This window comes from Halichoerus grypus, chromosome 11 (genome assembly GCF_964656455.1).
Source record: "Halichoerus grypus chromosome 11, mHalGry1.hap1.1, whole genome shotgun sequence".
NCBI classification, from domain to species: Eukaryota; Metazoa; Chordata; class Mammalia; order Carnivora; family Phocidae; genus Halichoerus; species Halichoerus grypus.
In genome coordinates this window covers 95,146,323-95,169,376 of record NC_135722.1, presented here as the reverse complement: position 1 = coordinate 95,169,376, position 23,054 = coordinate 95,146,323, and the positions used below count along the sequence as shown (strand labels likewise).

The window sequence follows — 23,054 nt, the reverse complement described above, 5'->3', positions numbered from 1 at the left end:
AGGGCTGGGCCTGGAAGCTAGGTGTCCTAAGTCTCAGGACAGTGTTTTTGTCATCCTTACACCTGTCTGTAGTCCCTAGGTGATTTTCCAGCTAGCACCATGTGTTGAGCCCACCTCACCCCGTTCCTGTCACTGAGCCTCAAGGCAGCATCCCAAAGAAGTGGGGACATAGGACCTTTCTCCAAACCATATTGCTATGGCCAAGCTGTATGCCTTGATTTCTTGATTAATGCCAAGGATACTAGAGCCCGATGGACCATGAGGATCCATGTGGGTGAAGGCACCTGTTCCCTAGTGTTTCTACTCAGTACCTGGGAACACCCACCGCTAGGCTACCCTCACCAACGGGGACACCGCTGTCCAGAATATCAACCCCAGCCAGAACCAAACTCCCATTCGCCAGTCCTCTGGACATCCTTAATTGGATTGTTGGCCACAGGTTACCTACCACCATAAATCTATGACTGTATTAGTTCTTGGGATGTGAGGTTTTATGTGTCAGCCTGCCTAAGCTATGGTGCCCAGAAGTTTGATCAACCACTAGCCTAGATATTCTATGAGAGTATTCTGTAGATGTGATTAGTAGCTATGATCAGTTGACTTTAAATAAACGAGGTTACCCTTGATAACCTTGGTGGGCCTCATCCAATCAGTTGAAGGCCTTAAGCGCAAAAACAGGTTTCCTGAAGCAGAAGGAATTCTGCCTCAAGACTATCACTTAGAAATCCTGCCTGAGTTTCCAGCAGGCTCTATAGATTTTGGCCTTAACTGCTCCCACAGTGGTGTGAGCCAATTCCTTAAAGTAAATCTCTTTATATACACACACACATACACACATGTGTGTCCTACTGGTTCTGTCTCTCAGGAGAACCCTAAGTGATACGGTTCCCCTTTCTGGTCAGGATTCCTCCCCTCTTCCAGCCTCCATACTGAGGCACTGATATGCCACATGGCTGCTCAGATCTGATTTATAACAGGGGGCCGAGCTGAGTAAAAACTGAGTGCTGGCATGAACAGCTTACACTAAGCAGAACTGACAGTTTATGCATTTATTCAACAAATATTAATTGAGTGCATTTGGTGTGTGAGGCAGTGTGCTTAGAAAGGAGCAAAAAGTCAGCTGGAGAGAACAATCCTGAATCAATGAAACCGGGGGAGACCTGGAGAGAACAGGTCTGAGGTGAACTTTGCTGTATCTAAAACATCTGTACCCTGAGTTGGCAGAAACAGCTAATGCCACTGGATGGCCCAGTGCAGTTCACCACGAAAGCCTCCATCTAAAATTACGTAGAGAAGCTGTCTCTCATATAGTAGTGTTACGTTAACAAAATTAAGGTTGACTACTGGGTGTTTATTATTTTGTGAATTTTTCTCAGGTTGATAGTGATTATTTTGTGAATTTCTCTCAAGTTGATAGTTTCTCAAGATGATTAATTTCATTTTATAATCTATAATGACCTAGAATCTCTATCTTAATTCTATATCTGACGTCACCTGAGTCATGAGTGATTATTACCAAAATGTGAGCATCTGGTGATGATGAAACCTGTGTGCAGAGGTTAAAATAATTAACCCAAAGTATAAATGCCTCTTTCAAAAATATTGCAAAACCCTCCGAAGTAGTAAGGGGTGGCAGGTACGTGTCTGAAGTCTAGAGACAATCGGAAATAATGTGTGGATTTCCAGCCATCTAAGATTACCTAGGATTAGTTTTTCATGACCGTGGGATCACCAAGAGTCAATGATGTGGTATTTTCCTCTTCTCACCGTTGGGGTATAATCTATGTGTCTGCTCAGGCATCTCTAGGACCAAAATCAGAAGAATGTTTTGCTCTTTGGACCACCTACTCCTTGCCACTCAGAGGCTGGCTGAGAATTCTGACTTGTTACTATGAATCCCTCCCACTTTCTAGAACTCCCTCCATTCCTGGGGTCCGGGTCACTGTTTCTTCTTGATGTTCCTCCTACCGCTCTGATGGTGGCCAGCCCCCCAGCATTCCAGTTGACCCCCCCTCTGCCTGCCCCATGGATGTCCCTGGTGCATTTCCCTTCTCTCTTGAACAGCTCTCTGCCTGGCTAATGTCACCCACTGCCACATCTATAAATCTGACCCGGGCCACTCCCCTGAATTCCAGAAGCATATTTCTAACGCATGACTAGACATCACTTGACCATCTCTCAGGAACCTCAACTATGGTCTCACAAACCGTATTCGGTAGAATTCTTCCTCCTCTTCCCCTGCCCCATCTCACATCATGACATCTCCACCCATTCCCCTGAGTTGCCCTTCACCTCTCTTACCCCACACGTTCAGTCGGTCTGCTCACCTCCTAGATAGTTCTCAAGCGTGCTCTCCACCCCCACTGAATCCACCTTGGTTCGGGCTCTCCTTATCTCTGACCTGAACTGCTGCCGTTCTGGTGGCCTGTATCCTCCTCAAGGTCAGGGTGTTTCTCATCCAGCACCGTATCCCCATCAGAGGGTCACAGTCATTGCCAGCATTCACTAAGAAGCAGGAGAAGTTTCTGGAGCCAGAGCGGCCATGTACTCGCTGCATGTCCCCTGTGTCTCAGTTTTCTCATCTGCGACAATGGGTTGTCATGCAGACTGAATGAAGATACGTAAGTACTTAAGTAATGCACTTACAATGGTGCCTGACCTGTGCATAGTAAAGCGTTAGCTTTTATATTTCATAAATGTATGTGACTTGCTAAGAGTTAGTTTTTAGTTTACTGTTACTTTTTTTTTTTTTTTTTGCAAATGGAATCATATCAGCCGCCTATGTAAGATCATTCACTGGCTGCCCATCACTTACAAGACCAAGTCCATCCTTTTGAGCATGGAGAATAAAGCCCATCTTTCCTGTTTCATTTGCAGCTCCTGCGACAGGCGTCCTCACCCCATAGCGCTCACTGCTTCACCATCACCCCAGCCTCTTCCTATCTAGGTCCGTGCCCGTCTTCTTGTTTCTCGGCCATGGAACAAACTCCTCCCGAGCCTTCAATACCCAGCTCAAATGGTACTTGCTCTTCAATGTGACTCCCCTAGATAGAGCTGATGGTCTCTTTCCCCAAGCAGCTGCCCTCTGTCCACACCTCCGATACGGCATGTACATGCTGCATTGTACTATTCTTTGTTTATCTCTTTCTCCCTAAGTGGATCCTAGTGGGACATACATTGAGGAGAAGGTACCCTTTTGTCAGGCCGGGAGCTTTTCTGATACGGTTTTTGGTATAGAAACGTGATCATCCTAAATAGGCTGTATTGGCCTCATAATTATAGAAAGAAGAAATGCAGGAGGGAAGGAGCAGGATGAACGACCTAACTAGATTTCTTATTTTCCTTTCTGGCCTTGACTCCAGTGGTCTGGAGAACAAGAAGAGATAGGAGGCAGATGTTTCCGGCAGCCCAGGCACAGCTTCTGCTCCAGGCCTGCACGGCTCCCCCCGGGACTCACTGCTCTCTCCCCACCAATGCCTATAGATCCCACACACAGCCTAGCACCCACCCGAGAAAGCATCGCAATCCCTGGGCGGGGCTAGATGAGCTTCCAGAACATACATACGGAGTCCAGCCTTTAGAGCCTGGGTACTGAATAAATCTGAGTACCCCTGGTATTCCAAGGATAGGAATGAAATAACAGGACATCTGAAGTTCAAGACTCTCTTGATTTCTGTGGCACATCAGCTCATTCATTCTTACTGAGAAGTTCTGTATATGCTGGAGCAGTAGAAACCCAGAGGCATCTGTACTCCGGGGTTTTATGATACTGATGCACGCTGTGAGCACTCCAATATCTGTGTGAATGGAGGAGAGAAGAGCACAGGAAAACGAAAACATTCATATTGAACATTAGAGCGTATCGTGTCGTTTCACTCTCTCTCTTTTTTTTTTTTCTGCAGCAGCAATTTGCTTAATGATGTTTTGCTCCGATTAATATTAAAGTAAGTTTGTATTCCTCAAGCACACACTGACTGTTGTAGAAAGGCATCATCCGAGTGTGCCAGACCTGAGATTTGATACTTGGCATATATAGCCCCCAAATGGGTAATTACATTTAAAAAGTTCAGTGTTGACATATTCAAGGAGGTTCGGTATACGTCCAGGATACTTGTGTGTTGACTAACATCTGTCTGGCGTCTCTTTATTTATGAAGCACTTTCGCATAGAGTCTCTGCTTTAATATGGCAACCCCCAGGGGCAGGTAGTGTGATTTCCATTTTACACGGAAGGATGCTAAGGCCGTGGTGGCTAGTGGTGCCGTGGAAAGAAGAGAGAGCACAATGGTTGGGGGAGGCGTTGAACCCAAGTTTCTGGTCCCCAAGCCCATACACTTCCAACTACCCATCTTTATGGGACAGTTAGGTGCATTTCTCCATGTCAAGGCTGTGTGTCAGGGGAACATTCTAGATCCTTTCTAATCTGAGGATACTGTCTATCCCATAGTGTCTCCACCCAGCCAGAGCATCTAAGACCCCCTCGAAAATGTGACTTTGTTATTATCCCCCTACAACATCCTACTCCACCTTTGATTAACAAATGGGAAAGTTTTATACTCTGTTCTTTTTCTCTTCTTAACTCTTAACTAGAGTCTTCTCTGTCAAGAAAAGTAAAAAAAAAAAAAAAGGCAGACAGTGATTAAAAAGTAAGAGAGACATAAATGCCAAAATTAAATTAATGCCCCACATTTTCGCTGGATATATGACCCGTTTTTTTCAAGAAGGTCTGTTTCATTTCAGAAAGACTGTCTAGAAAAATGGAGAACAATGCTAAGTAAACCAGTGAATCATTTCTAATACTGCTTAATACTCTGCTATAAGGAAACAGAAAATGCAGAGTTCTATTCCTTAAGGCTAAGTAACATGATAGCCCATAACATGGAAATATGGTTTCCTGGGTGTATCATCATTTTAATATTGGCTATGTATTGGACGCTCCTATCCCAAGAAGCTCCAGGTGTTCTATCAACATTACTGTAGTAATTCTCACATTCCCCCTTCATGTTGATGGCTGGGGCCCATTTTCCGGAAGACAAGGGCACCCAGAGAAGTTGAGTGGCCTCCCTGGAATCACACAGCAGGCCAAAGTCAGTGCCAGGATTAGAATTTAGATCTCCTCATACTGGATTTCCAACCATCAGAGTGAAAATAGATATGCTAGCGTGTGGGTTACATAGGCAACAAACTCATGTGGGTGTTTTATGTGAGGAGGAATTAAGTGCTTGCTTCTTTTTCCCTCTTGGCTTCAGAGGTGGGAAGTGCATGCTAAACCCAACTATCATCAAGACAGTCTGTTGCAGACACCCAGAGGAAAGCTACCCGTGGGTTCCTGGGGCGGGATAGGAGGAAATCATCTTCTTCTGCCTCTTCCAGAAGGAGACACGGGCACTGCCTCCTTTTATCTCTTCAGCCCTAAAGAGTATTTTATTGATTGTCGACCGCCGCTGAGAATTGAAGGAGACCTCTGAATACGTTGCCATTTAGTTGTAAAGACCACCTGGAGGACAGGAGGAGCCTTTGTCCTTGGCTCTGAGGGAGAGGGGAGGGGGTGCAGGGAAGGAAGAGAGCCGGTACCACTAGTTTGTGTGGTGTCACCACGAAGGAAAGGGGGACCAGGATGCACAGCCCTTCCGCGGACACGGGAGAACCCACCACACATCTGACCCACTCCATCTGTGACTTGGTTGGGAAGGCTGAGGCGGAACTGAGGTTGGAATCATTGGCCTCTAAGAACCATCCTTCCAGAATGGCGCCTGGTATTGCCCTAATGGCTTCCCTGGAGAGCCCTGGGGAGCCCTCATGACTCGTGGAGTATAACCCATAGAAACTCTAGGAGTTTTGGAATGTGACTGTGGCCACATGGCATTCTCTCCCCAAGCATCGTCCGCATCTGTCACTGTAGGACAGAAAAAGGTATTTCTGGTCCGTTGAGGGAGAATCAATATAAAAGGAAGTTCTGTCCTTTGTCACATTTCCCCTCCTCCCTCCCCACGCATTCATGGCTACCATTAGACAGAGGGGAAGCCACCACAAATGGCTGTTACTATGTGTTAACTCATCCAGCCCTCAAAACACCCCCCTGAGGTAGGTTTTATTGTTACCCTCCATGTTACAAAAGAGGAAATGGAGGCCCAGAGAAGTTAAGTACTTGTTCTGGGTCATACAGTTGTAAATGATAAAGCCAGGATTCAGTCCTGGGCAGGCTAGCTCCAGAGTCTGTGTTTTAACTTACTGCCTGTCCTGCATTACCTGGCTCTGGGGTCTTTATACATCTGGCTGCCGACTCTGGGAAAGCAACTGCATTCTCACTATAATGTCATTTCTTCTAGTACATGTAGAATGAAGTATCTGTGCGTCAACAGATTATCTTTAAGGACAAGAGGAATTTTCGACATGCAAGGGGCATTTAGTGCCACTTTGCAGCTCTATGCTAACATTCAAAGGGTCTCCCCACGCTGGGATGGTGATCAGTTGGTGACCAGCCCCTTGGGTCTCTCCCACCATCAGACAGCATCGAGAATGCTGGCTCTGGCGTGGTCAGCCTGAAACACAGTACAAAAGTCAAGGAACTATGGCCGCCTGGGTGACTCAGTTAAACGCCTATCTCTTGGTTTTAGCTCCGGTCATAAAATCAGGGTGGTGAGATCCAGCCCTGCGTCGGGCTCCGCACTCAGCGCAGAGTCTACTTGAGATTCTCTCTCTCTCCCCCTCTGCCCCTCCCCACCACTCGCTTGCATGCTCTCTCTCTCTCAAATAAATAAATCTTTCTTTAAAAAAAGTCAAGGAACTAGTTAAATTTTGGTGCTGTCTAATTTTCAGCTCCATCTGCAGGGCTTGGCCTGTCCTGGACATTTGGGGCATAGACTATATATAACCAATTATCTACCTTCAAAGTGGTTGTAGTCACCAGAAGGAACTGGCCCAACTTACAGCCCACAGGACATGTATAAATCAATACAAATGCCTATAAATACAACAGAGTGAAAATAAATGATGATGGGTGTAAATAAATAATGTTGAAGAGGACTTTAAGGGGTTGAGATAAGGTAGGATGGGATTCTGCTGGCATTGGGGAGAAGGCATGAGATTAATTAGGAGGTTTACTGGAGCAAGTTGCAAAGATAAAAAGGAGAGGAAGGTGCGGTCCAGCGGCCATTTGAATGAAGGAGGGGTGGCATATCTGTGGCGCGGCGTGATGAACGAGCACCAGAGAAACTGAAGCAATCACCAATGATTTGAGCAAGGCACTTAACCTCCCTGGGTCTCCATTCTTCCATCTGTCAATATAGAGAACTGGGTATTGAAATCAAGAGAACATAGTGAAACGTTTTGAGTTCTTCGGAAGTATCGCCATCATATATCCTCTGGGTTAAGGAGAATCTGTTATTTGGAGGAAATGCCTGTGGCATATGACACCTGATTTGCCCCCAAGCACCAGTAACTCAGATGTCTTTGGGGGAAAGAAGCAACCAAAGCAACCGCATAGAAAAAAATAGGAGGAGTTCGGGGCCTGCAAATAACATACTTCTCTTTGCCGTTGTATAAACAGCCTGGGCTCAGCCCAAACCATGGCAGTATAAGCCCAGACCCAACTCTCAAATAACTGCCCACTCCTTGCTCTTTTGGTTGGCGTCAGTCAATCACAAGTAGAATCAGATGTTCTCTTGCCAACATGACTGATATGTTTCCAGCGGAGCTATGTTTATGTCTTGATCTTGTTTGTGTGATGCTCTATGTTTTATAACTTGAGTCTCCAGGAATTTTTCCCACGACTGTGCATCATTCCTTATCACCCATAACCAAATACGGCAGCTTTAAATAGTGCTGTCATTTTCCTCAGTTCACTCGTTGTGATATAATCAGGTATAGATTTCTGACATTGAGCATCTAATGGGGTTTCAGATTCAGAAAGCAACAATGAAAGATTTTTCTTTTCCCCCCTGGGTATCTCTCAATTAGCAGACGTGGAGTGAAATAGTCATGAGCGACAGGGCACTAGAACCCATGTCCATTTGCCCCGAGAAGCTATGGGGTATGGAAGGACAGAGGGAAGGAGGAGTTGGAGAGAGCAGGCTGCATGTAGATGGGGCGACCACCACTGAGCTCCAGGCCATTGGCGATTTAGGCCCAGAGTTCCCAGACCACCCCGTTTTGTGAAAGAAGCCAGAAATCTGGATTTTTATATGAAATCTCTCAATCCATGATAGTAACGAATATAGAATGAGCGAACACGGCAGGGTAAACAGGCAGGTGGTATGAGAGCTGTCTGTGATAAGACAGCGGTGTGGTCCCTTTGATCTAAAGGGGCTCCAACCAAGGCCAGAGAAGGGCGTGCACTTGCTCAAGACCACACAGCGACAGACAGAGGGGATCAATGAACTCCATCCTGCTCATTCCGTTTCACTTTCCTCCAGAAAACGTCTGGGGGCTTGGTGCCTCGGTTTCTGTTCCTGGCCCCACCCTTTGGCTCCCGTGACTCTGGCCAGGCACACCCCTGGGCTGGGGACAGACCATGTCTCCCCACAGCATGATGGTACCTGAGCCCTGAGCTTGGTATCAGAAGACGTGCATTTGAGTCCCAGCTCTCCCACTTACTAGCTATGCGACCTTGGACCCACATCTCTCAACTGCCCTGGGCTTTTGGTTTCTTCACTAGTAAAATGAAAATCATAACCTGCCTCACGGCACCGTTTTGAGGTTAACGTGAGAAATCTCACTGTGCGTCAGATCACCCTGCAAACAAAAAACCAAGGTGCCTTACATTAGCATCCTCATGAGAAAGACAGGAGCGTCAAAGAGGGGTGCTGTCCAACTCCAGCGCTGCGGACACCAGGGGCTCTAAGGTGCCTCTGAGCCCACCATGCCGTCCCCGGGAGGTGGGGGGGGGACACAGGGCAGTACATGAGGGACGCTGAGACCTGTTCCCTTTGCTCAGCACAAAGCCTCCGTCAACCTAGGAAGTGACGTGGCCCCAGCTGTCCCTTTGTTTGGTCTGCTGAGATCAGGGCTGGCTAGGTGTCGGAGCGGCCCCTCTACACCTTGGGCCCCAGTGCCATTTAAACCAGTCACCCAGGACCCCGGGGGGGCAGGGCCGTCTGGGGCCAGACCTGCACCCCCCACACCTACTCTGGCCTGCCCCACCCTGCCCAGGGGCCATCCTGACCGACCAGGTACAGTGAATCTGGTTTTGTCTTCATTTCCAGGGACGCAAACCTGGCTATTTCTCCTTCCTGGACCCATTTTCTCCAGGAGTCTGGCTCTTCATGCTTCTAGCCTATCTGGCCGTCAGCTGCGTCCTCTTCCTAGTGGCTCGGTAAGCTCCTCGCCCCTTCCCTGTCCTCGCACCGCCACCTCGCGTCCACCTCTGAGAACTGCATGGGAGGGGTGGCGAGTGGGAGGGACGGGGTCAGAAGACCTTGGGGCCACACTGGAGGGGTGGGAGAGGGAGTTGGGACCTGACCTGCTCTCTGCCCTGCTGTCCACCTGGCACTACCCATCCCCCCACCTATGCACACCTTCCTTACCTTGCAGAGTGCAGACAAGCCAGCTTGTCTGAATTGTCTTCTGTACTCTTGCCTCTCCCCCCTCCCATTCCCCCGGCTCTAGGCCCCCTGTTTGTGTGGGGGCCTTAGGAGATAGAGGACGGGGGGTGGGGGGTGGGGAAGGTGACAGGAAGATTACTCTGATTAAGCACTATGCGTTTGCCTGCCCTGGCATCAGACCTTGCCAGGATCTGCCACAGAGTGCTGAATGACAAGAACCAGAGCGGGGGGGACCGGAGGCCTCAGGGCATGGGCGAGGGAGAAGGTTTCCTCTGAAGAGGGCCTGGCCCTTCCCCAGCCTGGATCTGCCAGTGAAAATACAGCTGCCTTGTTGAATGAGAGCTGTGGAGGATGGCATACGACAGGAAGGCGGGATGGAGAGAGGCATTTGCAAGTAGTGTTGAGTTGCAACAACTGGTCCAGATCAGGGGTTGGGGACAATTAGGCCCTCCGCTTCCCCTGGAAACAGAAACTGTCCCTGGGCCTACAGAAGAACCTGAGGGCGTCCCATGGCTGAGGCCTCCCATGAATGTGGACAGAGAGGGTTGTTGCTCTCAGAGCCTGGGCCATTGGATCAGCCTGGGCTTCGGGAGAGCCAGCTTACTACCCAGAAGCAGAACAAGCCCAGCGGCTCAGGGCTCACTCATTCAGAATCCCCGCTCTCTGCTCAGTGCTCAGCTGACCATAACGGAGGACCAAAAAGGGCTGTTACTCAGGAGCAGAGAACCACAGGATGAGCTTCAAGAATGCTAGTGGAGACTGTTCCAGCTGTCTCCGTAGTGGTCTCCTTTGCCTCGGGGCCACAGTGGCAGGACCAGATGATTCCGGTGTATGTCCCACCTCTGCGGGGCGAGGTCTTCCCCCCGAGCATGTCTGCTCAGCGGTTCAAAGAGAACATGTGCTCCCTCGAGTTAGAACACGGAACCCCAGGGAACCCCAGAGTGCCCAACCCCCAGGGCAGCTCCCAGCCTGCCCAGGGAGCATTGTCTCACCTGGTCTGTGCCTCTTCCAGTGGAGATCAAAGCCAAGTTCAGGAAAGTCAGCCTGAGCCCATGAGATCCAGCCAAACAGCCGAAGGCCTGGCTTACAAGCTGATGGTCTTCAAAAGGCTGCTATGTGTTTCTCTCGGGTGCCACGTACCCCCCTCGGGCCTGGAGGTATTGCCACGGCCAAGTATCTGTTGTCAGTGACAATGGGCGAGACGTGGCAGGAGGCTGGCGCGCTGGATGACACGTCCCCTCTCCACTTCACCACGCTGTCTGCGGCTGCACTCGGGAAGCTGTGTGCTGAGCCCTGGCTCCGGGCTCTGGAATGCACTCTGGCGCCCTTTGACTGGGCCCCCGTGTGCAGCTAGCCCAGCTCTCAGGGGACCTCGGGGGCCCTGGAAGTGGTCGGAGGGCTTCGTTACTAGATACACAGACACACAAGCCTGCTTTACCAGGCCTGCCACAGCCTGAGGCTTTTCAACCAGCCCCGGGGGCTTAAACAGCCCCTCTTCCCTACCCTGCACACACACATGCACACACACGCACACGCAAACTGCCCCCAGGATCCAGCATTAACAAAAGGATTATCAAAAAAAATACCCCCATATATATCTATATCTATGTTATATCATATATATATATATATATATATATATATATATATATATATAATGCATGAACCTAGGCTAATTTACCTACCTTAGGTAGGTACTAGTTTTCAAACAGGGTTCCATGGGGCATGAAGGCTCCTGGGAGGTGCCAGAGACTTTGGAGGGCTGGCGAAGAGGCTGGGCTCTGAGGCCTCAACTCCTCTTCGTGCAGACCAGCTCCACTTTTATCTCTTGACGTATTGTACTTCTGGGTGAGATTTTGGAGGGGGAAAGCTATTTGGAAACCACTAATCTAAGGCAGCCATTCCCAAGCCGGCTGATGTCAGAGTCACACAGGGAGTCTTTAAAAATGTGAATTCCCAGGTCCGATCCTCTCAGCACCTCTAGGGACAGGGAATGTGTATCTCTGAAGCCCACTTCCAATAGCCTGTGGGCTTGGAAACCACCGAGGACAAGCCAGCTCCGTAGGCCACGGGGAGAAGGAGCACATCTCGGGACACGGGCCAACGATGACACACTGGCGTCCTATTCAGGATCTAGAGGGGCGGTGGCCATGTGGGTGAGCCACGGCAGAACAACAAGCAGGCTAGGCCGAGGGGAGGGACGGGAAGGCCGGTGATGAGAACAGCACCCGGGGAGCCCGTGAGCGCACAGTGCCTGCCCTGCTCGGCACACACCCATATGCATCCGTCTCGGCAGAGCCGGGAGGCTTTGCGTGGGAGACGGGCCGGGGCCACGGATCCGAGGATGGAAGGCGTGTGTCTGGTGGGCGGGAAGAAAGGGCCTTCTGGACATCGGAGAGTGCGGCGGGAGGGAGGGGCAGGGAGCTTAGAGCAGCCCTTCTCAATCCTGGGTGCCCATCACACTCACCCGCGGAGCCTTAAGAAAGCACGGTTGCCCAGGCCCCAGCTGGACAGATGAAATCAGAACCTCTGGGAGTGGCATCTCGTCATCGGTGTTTCTGTGAAAGCTCCCAGGTGAGTCTGACACAGAACAGGGCTGAGACCCACAGCCCGAGGGACTGTCTAGGTCAGGGTTGCTCAGTGTGGGCCAGGGGCGTCAACGTGACCCAAGAGCCTACAGATTCTTAGTTGGCACCCAGACTCCCTGAATCGGAATCTTTGGGCGTTGAGCCCAACAGTCTGTGTTTTAACAAACCTTCTTGGTGATTCTGATGTAGGCTCTCATCTGAGAACCACTGTTCTAGGCTGAGGGTTTTCACACTGGCTCTGTGGGGCCCTCGGGTCCCTCCGTGACCAGTTTAGGGGGCTGGGGGTGGCAGAACACCCCACTTCCCAGCCATCCCCTCCTGCCACGCCCAGCTTCTAGTCAGGGACCTGCACTTTTATCTGTTTCGTGTTTGGAGTTCCACATCATGGTTTATTTTAAAAAAATAAAAATGTTTTTTTAATTAAAGAAAAGCAGTACAAACACAGCCAACGTAGTCCAAGCCCCTCGGTTTTTGGTTGGGAAGATCCCGGTCCAGCCAAAGCCACAGGCCAGGGACTGAAGTACAGAGGTGAGGCCAGAAAGGAGAGCCCCTCCCACTGTCCCCAGCATGTTCCGTCACACCCACCCTCCCTGGCACTGGTCTGTGCTCCTTTTCTCCTACAGGTTGACCCCCTACGAGTGGTACAGCCCCCACCCATGCGCCCAGGGCCGGTGCAACCTCCTGGTGAACCAGTACTCCCTTGGCAACAGCCTCTGGTTTCCCGTTGGGGGCTTCATGCAGCAGGGCTCCACCATCGCTCCCCGAGCCTTATCCACCCGCTGTGTCAGTGGTGTCTGGTAAGATCGGGGGCAGAGGAGGGGCCAGGCCCGGTGGGGGTGGGGAGGGACCCCAAGGGGGTCCTCAGGTAAGCCCTGCTCTGGCTGTGGGTAGGCAGGAAGCTCACAGAGAATTCTCCCTTCCAAAACAGACTAGCAGGGAACTGGGCTGCATTCCGCCAACTCCAGAAGGCTTGGGAGCACTGTCTTGGGAGCCCTGGCTTGGGCACACTTTGTACCATCTTTTCCTCTTCCCCTTTCCCTCTGCCTCGGAGGTCTGGAGACAGAGGGGAGGGAGCCAGGGCAGGAAGGGGATGCAGAAAACAGCCTTGCAGGCACACAACGAAGCCATTATAACTTCCTGACCTGAAAATGACCTGAGGTTGAGCGGCCCGTCTGCCAAGGCCTATGCAGATTTATGCAAATCGGAGTGTTCCGCAGGAAGTGCCTGCTGGAAGAATGGAAAGCCGGCTGCAGTCACATCTGGTCCCCTCTGCCAGCTTCCTTGAACTCCGTCCCCCTGGGCCTGGCTCTGGGTCCTTGCCGAAGCTGTCCACCTCAGCAGGTGTGGGCAAAGGCAGGCTCTTGCGGCTCAGAGTTGGACAGGAGCTCCGGAGCCGTCCACGTGGGCAGCCAGCCAGCCTCCGGCTGCAGCTCCCTTCTCCTCTTGGCTCACCCAGGGCAAAAAGAATACGGTTGAACGATTCGATGTGTGGGAAAGCAATCTGAAAACTCGAAAGTGCTACATAAATATGTGGACTCATCATTGCTGTTAGACCATTATGGGGAGAAATGAAACCCACACACACATACACGTGTTGTATATGGATATAGCAGACAGAGGCAAAGCTTGCAGAATCCCAGCTCCCCAGCCTCGCTTAAAAACCCACTGTGGGTTTGGCTGTCCCAGCCTATAGGACTTACAGCCTTGGTTCTCTCCCCTCTTCTCAGCCTGTGTAAGCCAAAGGAGAAAGGAGAAGTGGTGTTTCCACCTTGGGCACCAGTGTCTGGACAGTTACCAGAGGGACACTGGACTGGGACTGATGGGAAGGTAAAAACGCAGCTGGGACAGTGACCCCTACCCAGCTGGGGTTTTTGTTTTCTCTGATAAATGATAAATACAGTAGGATTTAAGACTTCTGGGCGAGGTGCTCACCCATTACCAGATAGTGCCCAGAAATCACCACATAGATCAATGGGAAGGACTGGGTTTTAACGTTCCTCAGAAAAAGGGACGGTCTTGGCAGGGAAAATCACAGAGTTCCCTCAAAATCCTGGAGATCTGGACAGAAGCTGTACAAATGAGCAGAAGTCAGCCACAGACTCTGATCTCTTTCTACCTGGGGATTTTCCTTCCAGAGGGTGGTGTTTCTATGCATTGCATGGAGGGCCCCATTGTCTGCTTCATCCACCTGTCAGCTCCCCAACCCCCAGGAATTCCCTCCTCCACAGGAATGTCTGCCTGAGAGCCAGGGAGGGCCACCTGTCCCGCAGGCTGCTCCGCCTTGGCCCACTGGCTCAGCAGTACTTTAAATAGCTGTCCTGGGGGGGGTCCCTTATGTGTGTGGGAGGGGGGCCCTTGAGTTGTTAGGGAGCCCCTCTGCCTCTCGGAGTTCTCCATTATCAAATCAAAGCCTCCGTTTGGTCAGCTCCCTGAAGGAGTGGGAGATCCGAAGAGAGGGCCATGGCGGCCTGCCTTAGATTCCTCTCCCAGAGCAAATGACGGAAAATGCCACGTTGCCAACATGAATGGCAGCCTTTCAGACTGGAGCAGGGCTCCACTGACCCCTCGGGAAAGAGGGTGTGATTCGCTTTCTCAGCAGAGACGATAGGCTTGCCCTGAGCTACTTGGCTCTCTGAGCCGTTCCTTTGTGACCAGTGGTAGAAAGCACCACACGGCCACCCAGGGTGGGACAGAGGCCGGGGCTCCACACCCAGGGCTCATGAACCCACAGCACTAGCCAGGGTAGCTAAGCCGCTTTAGAATCCTGGCCTCAGCGTGGAGATGGCTCACCTTGCCTCCCCGGCCCCTACTGGATGGTCACGAGAAAGAACTTCCAGCAGAGTGTATGAGCTGAAGCAGGAGCAGGGAAAGCAGGTCTTAAGGACGGAAGGACACCTGGCACTTACAGGTCCCAAATAGGGAAGGTGGCCAGATGCTTTTCATCCCATATTCAGTGGGAGGGTCTATCTCTCCATTTCTCTATATCTCACATTCATCTGGTCCTTTACAGAGTATTAGTCACCAGTGACATACTATCTCATTTGATCTCACAATTCTCTGAAGACAGGCAGAGCAGACATTATGATCCCCGAGCAGATGAGCTCGGAGGAGGTATGTGGCTTTCCCCCCAAGGTCTCACAGGTGGAGTGCAACAAGGCCAGAAGTAAAACCAGGTCACCTCCCTGGTGGTCTGGCATATGGAGCTACCCATTGAGCTGGTAGATGGCCCTGTCACTTCCCACCTGGGAGGCAGCCCATGGGAGTCCTTGGACACAGTGGTAAAGGAGACAATGGGACTTCCTGCTCTGAAAAATCCCCTGGAAGCCGCCGGCCTCTGAATCTTGTGGCAAACGCTATGCTTTAGTTGACAATGTCTTCATAATGAGGAATGCCTCATTAATTCAGACACCACTGTTTCAGAATTTGTGATTATCCAACCTCAATTATGCTTGGATGTGTCTTTGAACCCCTATAAACAAATGGACTGGGATGCAGATCCACACTGCTGACCAGATGGTAGAAGGCTTATTTAACCTACTTAAGTGAACAAACTAGTTGTAATGGCTTTAAGCATGGATACTGCCTGAGTTGCAAAATTATTCTCATTTTAAATGAGTTCGCACTACCCAATAAAGTACTCTCCTATTTTGAAATAGCTTGCCCATTGCAAGAGTAGTTTCTTTTTTTTTTGCTTTTTTTAGATTTTATTTATTTATTTGAGGGAGGGAGAGAGAGAGAGAGAGAATGCACGCATGAGCAGGGGGGAGGGGCAGAGGGAGAAGCAGGCTCCCCACTGAGCAGGGAGCCCAGTGCAGAACTGGATCCCAGGACCCTGAGATCATGACCTGAGCCGAAGGCAGATGCTTAACAGACTGAGCCACCCAGGTGCCCACAAGATTAGTTTCTAATTCCAACTTCTCAGCAGTTCAAAGGTGCTTGTCACCGGTTAATCTTAAAGAGTTTCTTGTTGGTAAAACTGGATTTAAAATATGGATTTATCTGTGTGTTACTTGGCAAGTTCCTTTGCTTCTCTGAGCCTCCGTTTCCTCGTCAGCAAAATTGGGATAAGAATTTTACCTCCCTTAGTTGTAGGGAGTACGTGAGATGGTGTGTGTGGTTCATGGCAGGTGCTCAGTACATGGCGATGCACATCTGATGGTTGGCAGCATCATGAGAAGACAGGGGCAGCCACCCAGCCCCAGCTCTAAACAGAGCCCTCAGAGCTGTCACCCTTAACTCATTCACTAGCTCATTCTTCATGGTCTCCGAGATGGTCTCATGTGCATGGACATACCTCTTTTGAATAGCAACCCAATAATCACCTCTTTTAAGAAATGAGAAAAAAAATTAATGGTCTTCTTTCAAGCAAGGCTCACAAACTCTGTTTATTTCTGTTGACATCATATGCCCTGCCTCCTCTCTCTTCCCCCATGGAGCTGGGAGCTCCTTCCTAAGAGGGACACCTGGTCTTTCCTGTGTCGCTGCAGGACTGGGGATAGGGGCTAAAACTCCTGGGGGTACCCGGGTAATGATGATTTCCTGGTCTTTTCCTACATAGGTGGGCATTCACGCTGATCATCATCTCATCCTACACGGCCAACCTGGCAGCCTTCTTGACTGTGCAGCGCATGGATGTGCCCATTGAGTCAGTGGATGACCTGGCTGACCAGACCGCCATTGAGTATGGCACAATTCACGGAGGCTCCAGCATGACCTTCTTCCAAGTAAACCATTGGGCTGCTCACCAACATGGGGAATTGGGCAGAATAAAGTTGAGATGTTTGTCCTCTAAAGATAAAAACATCAATCTTCATCCCATTATCTCTTTTGAACATCTAGCTTGGAGGTTCACTTGGGGCTCATTTATCCCCTGCTCTACAAAGTACCCTGGAGTTAATAGGTATCTAACCAACCTACTACCCAAGACGTCCATTTTCACATGAAACAAGTCCAAGGCGTTCAGTTTTCTGTTTTCCATACAAGCCTCAGTTCCTGTTGGCACCACAACCACTAAAGGCATCATGCAGAACCACAGGTGTGGATAGACACACACACCTCCCCTCTCCCCACAGCCCCCCCCGCCCCCCCCCCCCCCGGCCAAATGCTCTCAGTCTTCTTATTGTTTGTAAAAATAGAGGCCAGGGCTTGGAGTTCACTGCCTCCAACCTAAAGGACAGCGAAGGACACAACCAGAATTTCCATTCTTCATTCTGCCAGAAGCCAGAGGTTGGCAGTGGAAGACTTCTCTAGGGTAGATGGGGCAAAACCGATTATCAAACCACTAGGCAGAGTTTACAGTGCCTTAGGGCCCTGTTCTTTCCTTGCCTTCCTGTGAAAGATATCAAAGGCACAGCCCCCTCCTCCTGCCATGATACAGTGGCCATTGAGAGACGGAAGGGAAAAGGCTATATTGAAAATAATGAGGGGATTGAGTAACAAAAGGGCCAGGATTTTCAGGTCCACTTTGATTCCCTCCCTTTTAATGCCAACATTTCCCTTCTCTTGTTCTAACCCTGCTTCCTTGCGTTCTTTTCCCAGAATTCCCGCTATCAGACCTACCAACGCATGTGGAATTACATGTATTCTAAGCAGCCTAGTGTGTTTGTGAAGAGCACCGAGGAGGGAATCGCCAGGGTGTTGAATTCCAACTACGCCTTCCTTCTGGAATCCACCATGAATGAGTACTACCGGCAGCGAAACTGCAACCTCACTCAGATTGGGGGCCTGCTGGACACCAAGGGCTATGGGATTGGCATGCCAGTCGGTATGCAGGAGAGGGACAGCCCCTTTGGGTAGCACCATCCAGGCAGGGTCAGAGTAGCTAGGACCACTGAATGCAGCACTGAATTCGACAACCCTGTTCTAGAACCAGTTAACAGTGACTTTAGGTGGGCATTCTCCAGGTTAAAAAACAAAAAACAAAAAACAAGCAAATCCACATACTTCTACTGATCAGCGATCCCATTCTCAATCTTTAATTATGGAAGGGTGACTTGATTAGTTATTAGCTGATTAATTACTCAAGGGCATCTTGATGCCCTTGGTGGATTCTTCAGGGCTTTTGTTCTCCCCTCTTCTGCTTCCTGCCTTTTGGCCCTTTCTCTGTTGATGGACCTCTCTACTAGCAGTGGGAAGGAGACGGAAGAGACGGTCAAACTTAACTAATTTTGCTATTACTGTCCCTGGTGAAAGGCTTATTACAAAAGGAGACTGACATGATGAGATAAAGTGGTTTTCAGATCATTTGTGGGTCTCACGGACCCATCTACTCCAAATCAGCATAGGTCATTGAGAAGAAGGAGTAGAACTCAGTATTTATCTGGCTGTGTACCTTCCTGGCTGTTATAGCATGGTAAGGATGTTTGGCTTCCAGAAAGGTCTCCCAGCTGTGCTTTCTAAAGGATATTCACACTTTGGGCCTTCCCCAAAAGGAAGGTGAGGGGAAGCATATTGAACTGCTTTTTGGATTGGCGAGGGAATCTGAAAATATTCCTTGGGTGCTTGGCACATACACACTTCCCCCACCCACCGTGGAGAGCCACATTGTATAGGGCTGTCCTCACTCAACACTGTTCTTCTACAAGTTTATCCTGTACAAGGCAGCGGGGGGGAAGCAGCAACTGAGGCCATCAGACCATGTGGGGAAAGCATGGACATCTTTGCTGTTATCTAACACACTCCTTCTCTTGATCTTTACCTAACCCAGAACTCTATTGGATTCACTATACCTGTGGAGTGTGAAAAGCATGGGTTTGGAGTCAGGCAGACCTGGGAATGCACCCGGTTCCAGGCTGTGGGACCTCAGATCATTTAAGCTCTCTGAGTCTCAGTTATTCCATCTGTAAAATTAGGTTTCTAATACCTGCCTCATGGGGTAATTAAGGGGTAAACCTAATAATCCAGTCAGGTGCCTTACCACAGCATCTCCCACTTAGCCTGCTTGTGGGGAACATGAGTGCCCTCCCCATCTTCTCCCTAATCCCCTATGTTATCTGATAAAAGCAGATGACTTCTTAAAGATGGGTGGGAAGCCAAGCCAATGAGCATAGACAATGATACAGTTCCTTCTTGAGCTCAATGAATTCTGACACCAGCAGTTGTATAAACCAGAGCCCTCACTCCGGGCACTTGTAAACCCACATACTCTCTTACCATATTTCATTGATATTTGTTAATATACAGATTATGGGCCTCTTTGAGAAATTTATTGGCTTCTATTTTGTTTCAAGATGGTGGAGTGAACCACAAAATAAACTTTTAAGATGCACCTTGATCAGGATCCAGCAATTTAAGAAATTTAATTGAAATCTCAAATGCTTCAAAAGTTTTCCTGGAACAAACCTGTAGAGAGTTGACACAAAGCAGACCAACTCTAGAAATTTTTATCAATAACGAAGGAAAAAGGGAAGGAAATACATTTCTTCTGTATCTGGCATGTTGCTGTTTTTCACATGTCAGCCCACCTGCGAGGTAGATGTGGTCCTTCTCACCCTAGAGGAGAGTACAGAGATTCAGAGGGGACAACTTACTTGTCCAAGGTCACACAGTAAGTAGAGGAGCTGGGTTTGAGCCTAGACTGCCTGTCTCCAGATTCAGTGCTTCACTTTCCAGACCATGTTGCCAGAGGGTCCCACTGGTTCAATAAGAGAATAGGTGGGAAAGTGAGCTGTGAGCTTGTCCAGGTTCTCAGCTCAGGCTGGGAAGAGCATCACACAATCCATTGATGAGACAGAATTTATATCCAGCTGAGGTTACATCCAGGAAAGACGACAGCATGTGTATCATTTTTAAGTGGGAGGGGGAGGGGATAAGGACATAACCAGAGAATAAGTAATGTGCTTGGACCCAAGAAAATTAAGAGAAACAGAACAAGGAATGAGATGGGAAATGAGTCAAGTGGTTTACGGGCAAAGCAGGCAAACATGGGGCAAACCGAATAATCTTTTCAGGGGGCCCCTTAGGTGCTGTTGAGGTTGGGTTGAAAATGTCTTGAAAACTGCTTGAAATGCCTGGCTGGGCTGGACAGTTGTCTGTAAACCTGGAATGTTCATTAGTCTCCCCACCTAGCACCATCTGTAAGTTCAAGTAGCCGTCCACCGCACATGTGTATTGAGTACCTATATACATGAGGCGCTCTTGATGTTGGCCCACATTGCTTGCATAGACACATTCTACGCCGCAGGCTTGGGGGTGTGCATGCCCAGGCGTAGTTGTATCTCCAGTAGGGAAGCTTTCCTCTGTGGAGTCATGGGCTGTCAGAGTCCAAAGAGATCTGGGAGCTGATCTAGTCCCTGACCTGTCAAAGTGCAGTCTATGGCTGAGCGGCAGGCCATCCCCTTGGAGCTTGTTAGAAATGCACAATCAGAGGGCGCCTGGGTGACTTAGTCAGTTAAGCATCTGTCTTCGGCTCTGGGGTCCCGGGATCGATCCCTGCATCGGGCTCCCTACTTAGCAGAGAGTCTGCTTCTGCCTCTGCCCCTCACCCCACTCATGCTCTCTCTCTCTCTCTCGCTCATTCTTTCAAATAAATAAGTAAAATATTTAAAAAGAAAGAAAGAAATGAACCATCTCAGGCCCCATCCCAGACCCATGGAATCAGAGTGCAGGTCAACCAGATCCCCAGGTCATTCCCATGCATATTAAAGTTTGAGATCTATTTGTTCCAAGCTTCTGCCTGAACCCTTCACCGTAGCCTTTTCCCCTGAGGCATCTGTCCACATCAGGCCTTCACAGAGCTTGAGCAAGAAAACTGAGCAGCTTAGTTGGTTTCCAGCCTCTTGGCAGCTTTTTCTTTATGATCTCTGGCCTCAGCCTGTGCTGAGGCATTGAGCTTTCCATGGTTTCATTTAAGCCTACTTTTGTGATTAAACCTAAATTCCAGAACCAAAGCTCCTTGACCATATTCCATTAGAAAAATTAAAAAAGAACTGCCCTGAACAGAAGCCTTCTGTCTGAGGAGGGAGGGAGGAGCGGTGTGCACAGGGTGATGGATGGGGACGGGGGGCCGTCGACGACACTGAGCGAGCAGGTGGGAAGGTTGGAGCTGCCCGTGACTGGCTTCTGCACACGGATGGTGGAGAGGTGGCTTCCGTCACTCTCTGGGGTGGCTCTTCTCTCACTGGGGGTGCTCTGGGTAAACAGTTGTTCAGGTGTAATGTAGCAAGAGTTACAAGTGCCTGGGAAATGAATTTAGATCAAGTAGAAGACAGACCGCTGGCCGAGCGAGAGGTGTCACAGGTTTCCCACCTTGGCCTCTCGGAGGCGGATGGGAGGCCTCGTGACCAGCTTCCCGAGTGTCCGTGGGCAGGTCGGTTAACCTCAGTAGAAAGTGGTGGGGAAGTGGGGCTCCACGGGTGCCTGGAAGGTCAAGCTGTCACTTGAGCGTCACTGGGTTCTCGGCGGGGGGCTGAACATGGCGTCAGTGGAGAGAGAAGGCAAGTAGAAAGGCCCGAGTGCCCTGCGTACAGCCGGAACTCCCTCCTCTCTGTGGAGGGTCCTCAGAACCAGCCAGGCGGAGAGCCGTGCTCCTGTAGGGACCCCTGCCACGTCTGTCCCTCTCCTCCTGAGGTGAAGTGGGCAGAGTGGCGCACCCCGGTGTGCCGGGGAAAGGAGCGGAGTGACGCATAACAGGCACTTACACCCTGTGTTCTGGGCTCTCCTGTGACCCCACAGGTTCAGTTTTCCGGGATGAGTTTGACCTGGCCATTCTCCAGCTGCAGGAGAACAACCGCCTAGAAATTCTCAAGCGCAAATGGTGGGAAGGCGGCAAGTGCCCCAAGGAGGAAGATCACAGAGCCAAAGGTAAGGGGGTTCAGGGGCGTCCCCCTCCTGCTCTAGAGGACAGCAGCTTGTTTCTGGTGTCCAGAGTCCAGATGATGATCGTTGGAACACACCGAGAGCAAGCCTTGGAAGGAACTTAGGGCTGGGCGGGGTTGGGCTGAGGGCTGGGCTGAGGAGGCTCCCCCAGAGAGGCCATCCTTGCCCTCACCCGTCTCTCCCATCACCTGAGCTCTGCTTTGGTTTTCTTGTCAGGCCTCATCACTCCCTGATACTATATGTTCTATTCATTTATTTGTCTACTTCCCATTTCTTCTACCAGAATATGTTTCATGAGAGCAGGACTTAACCTTCTTCACAGGACTATCCACAGGGCCTGGCATATGGATATTTTATTGAATGAATGAATGAATGAGTGAGTAAACGAATGAAGTTTAAATCACGCTGGATAGAAAGCAGTCACTGACTGATAATACGTGGTTGTGGAGTGTCCAGGGTCCCTGAGCACCCAGGATTTTTTGTAGGGGGTTTGCCCAGGATAGTCCCAGGCTACATCTGTTGTCGATCAGTTAATGCCTATTAGTTATTTTTAGAACCCTCTTTAAGTCTCATAATGTCCTGGTTTGGACAATAAATCATATGATCACCCTAGTCATCTATTGCAGCCTTGTTAAAATACATAACAAATTTACCTATACACACTATCCCCTAGGAAGGCAGCTGAGGAGTGAAATGAATAATACCATGTGCTTCCCTCTCTGCTCAGCGTGAGTGATTATCCATGATGAGACAGTGAATGAGTGACTTTGTATTTCCAAGGGTCTCTATGTGGGTCTCTGTCTTGCAAGGAGAGGTCTCGGAAATATGGACCTATGGGTAATTTAGTGGCCTTTTGTAATTTAGAGGAAATGCTGCCCCTTCCCACACAGGAACCCATGGAGGCCACACATGTCTTGGCCCTCCACTCCCCAAAGATCAAGTGTGGAGGAGACTAACTCTGTTCAGGAAAAAAAAAAAGCAAGAAATGAGGGTATCAGAAAACTTTTGTGGATTTGGTAGAATGAAGGAGATGTTGAGGATGCTCAGGACCTGAGCAGGTAGGGAGGGTCGGGGGGTATTGCAGACAATGAGCCCCTCGAGGAAGATGC

The 23,054-nt window shown here is 49.8% G+C and overlaps 1 protein-coding gene across 4 annotated transcripts in view; it reads left to right on the top strand.

Moving 5' to 3' along the window:
• GRIK4 (glutamate ionotropic receptor kainate type subunit 4) overlaps nucleotides 1-23,054 on the top strand; it is a 416,727-nt gene that overhangs the window by 377,242 nt on the left and 16,431 nt on the right. For 3 of the 4 annotated variants that reach the window (XM_078058853.1, XM_078058852.1, XM_078058851.1), the window contains 5 exons: nucleotides 9,203-9,312; nucleotides 12,753-12,926; nucleotides 16,688-16,853; nucleotides 17,668-17,893; nucleotides 21,802-21,930. In XM_078058853.1, coding sequence (XP_077914979.1) covers nucleotides 9,203-9,312; nucleotides 12,753-12,926; nucleotides 16,688-16,853; nucleotides 17,668-17,893; nucleotides 21,802-21,930 — 805 coding nt within the window. Of the gene's footprint in view, nucleotides 1-9,202; nucleotides 9,313-12,752; nucleotides 12,927-16,687; nucleotides 16,854-17,667; nucleotides 18,857-21,801; nucleotides 21,931-23,054 lie in introns of those variants that run through there. The other variant, XM_078058856.1, reaches the window with a different exon arrangement.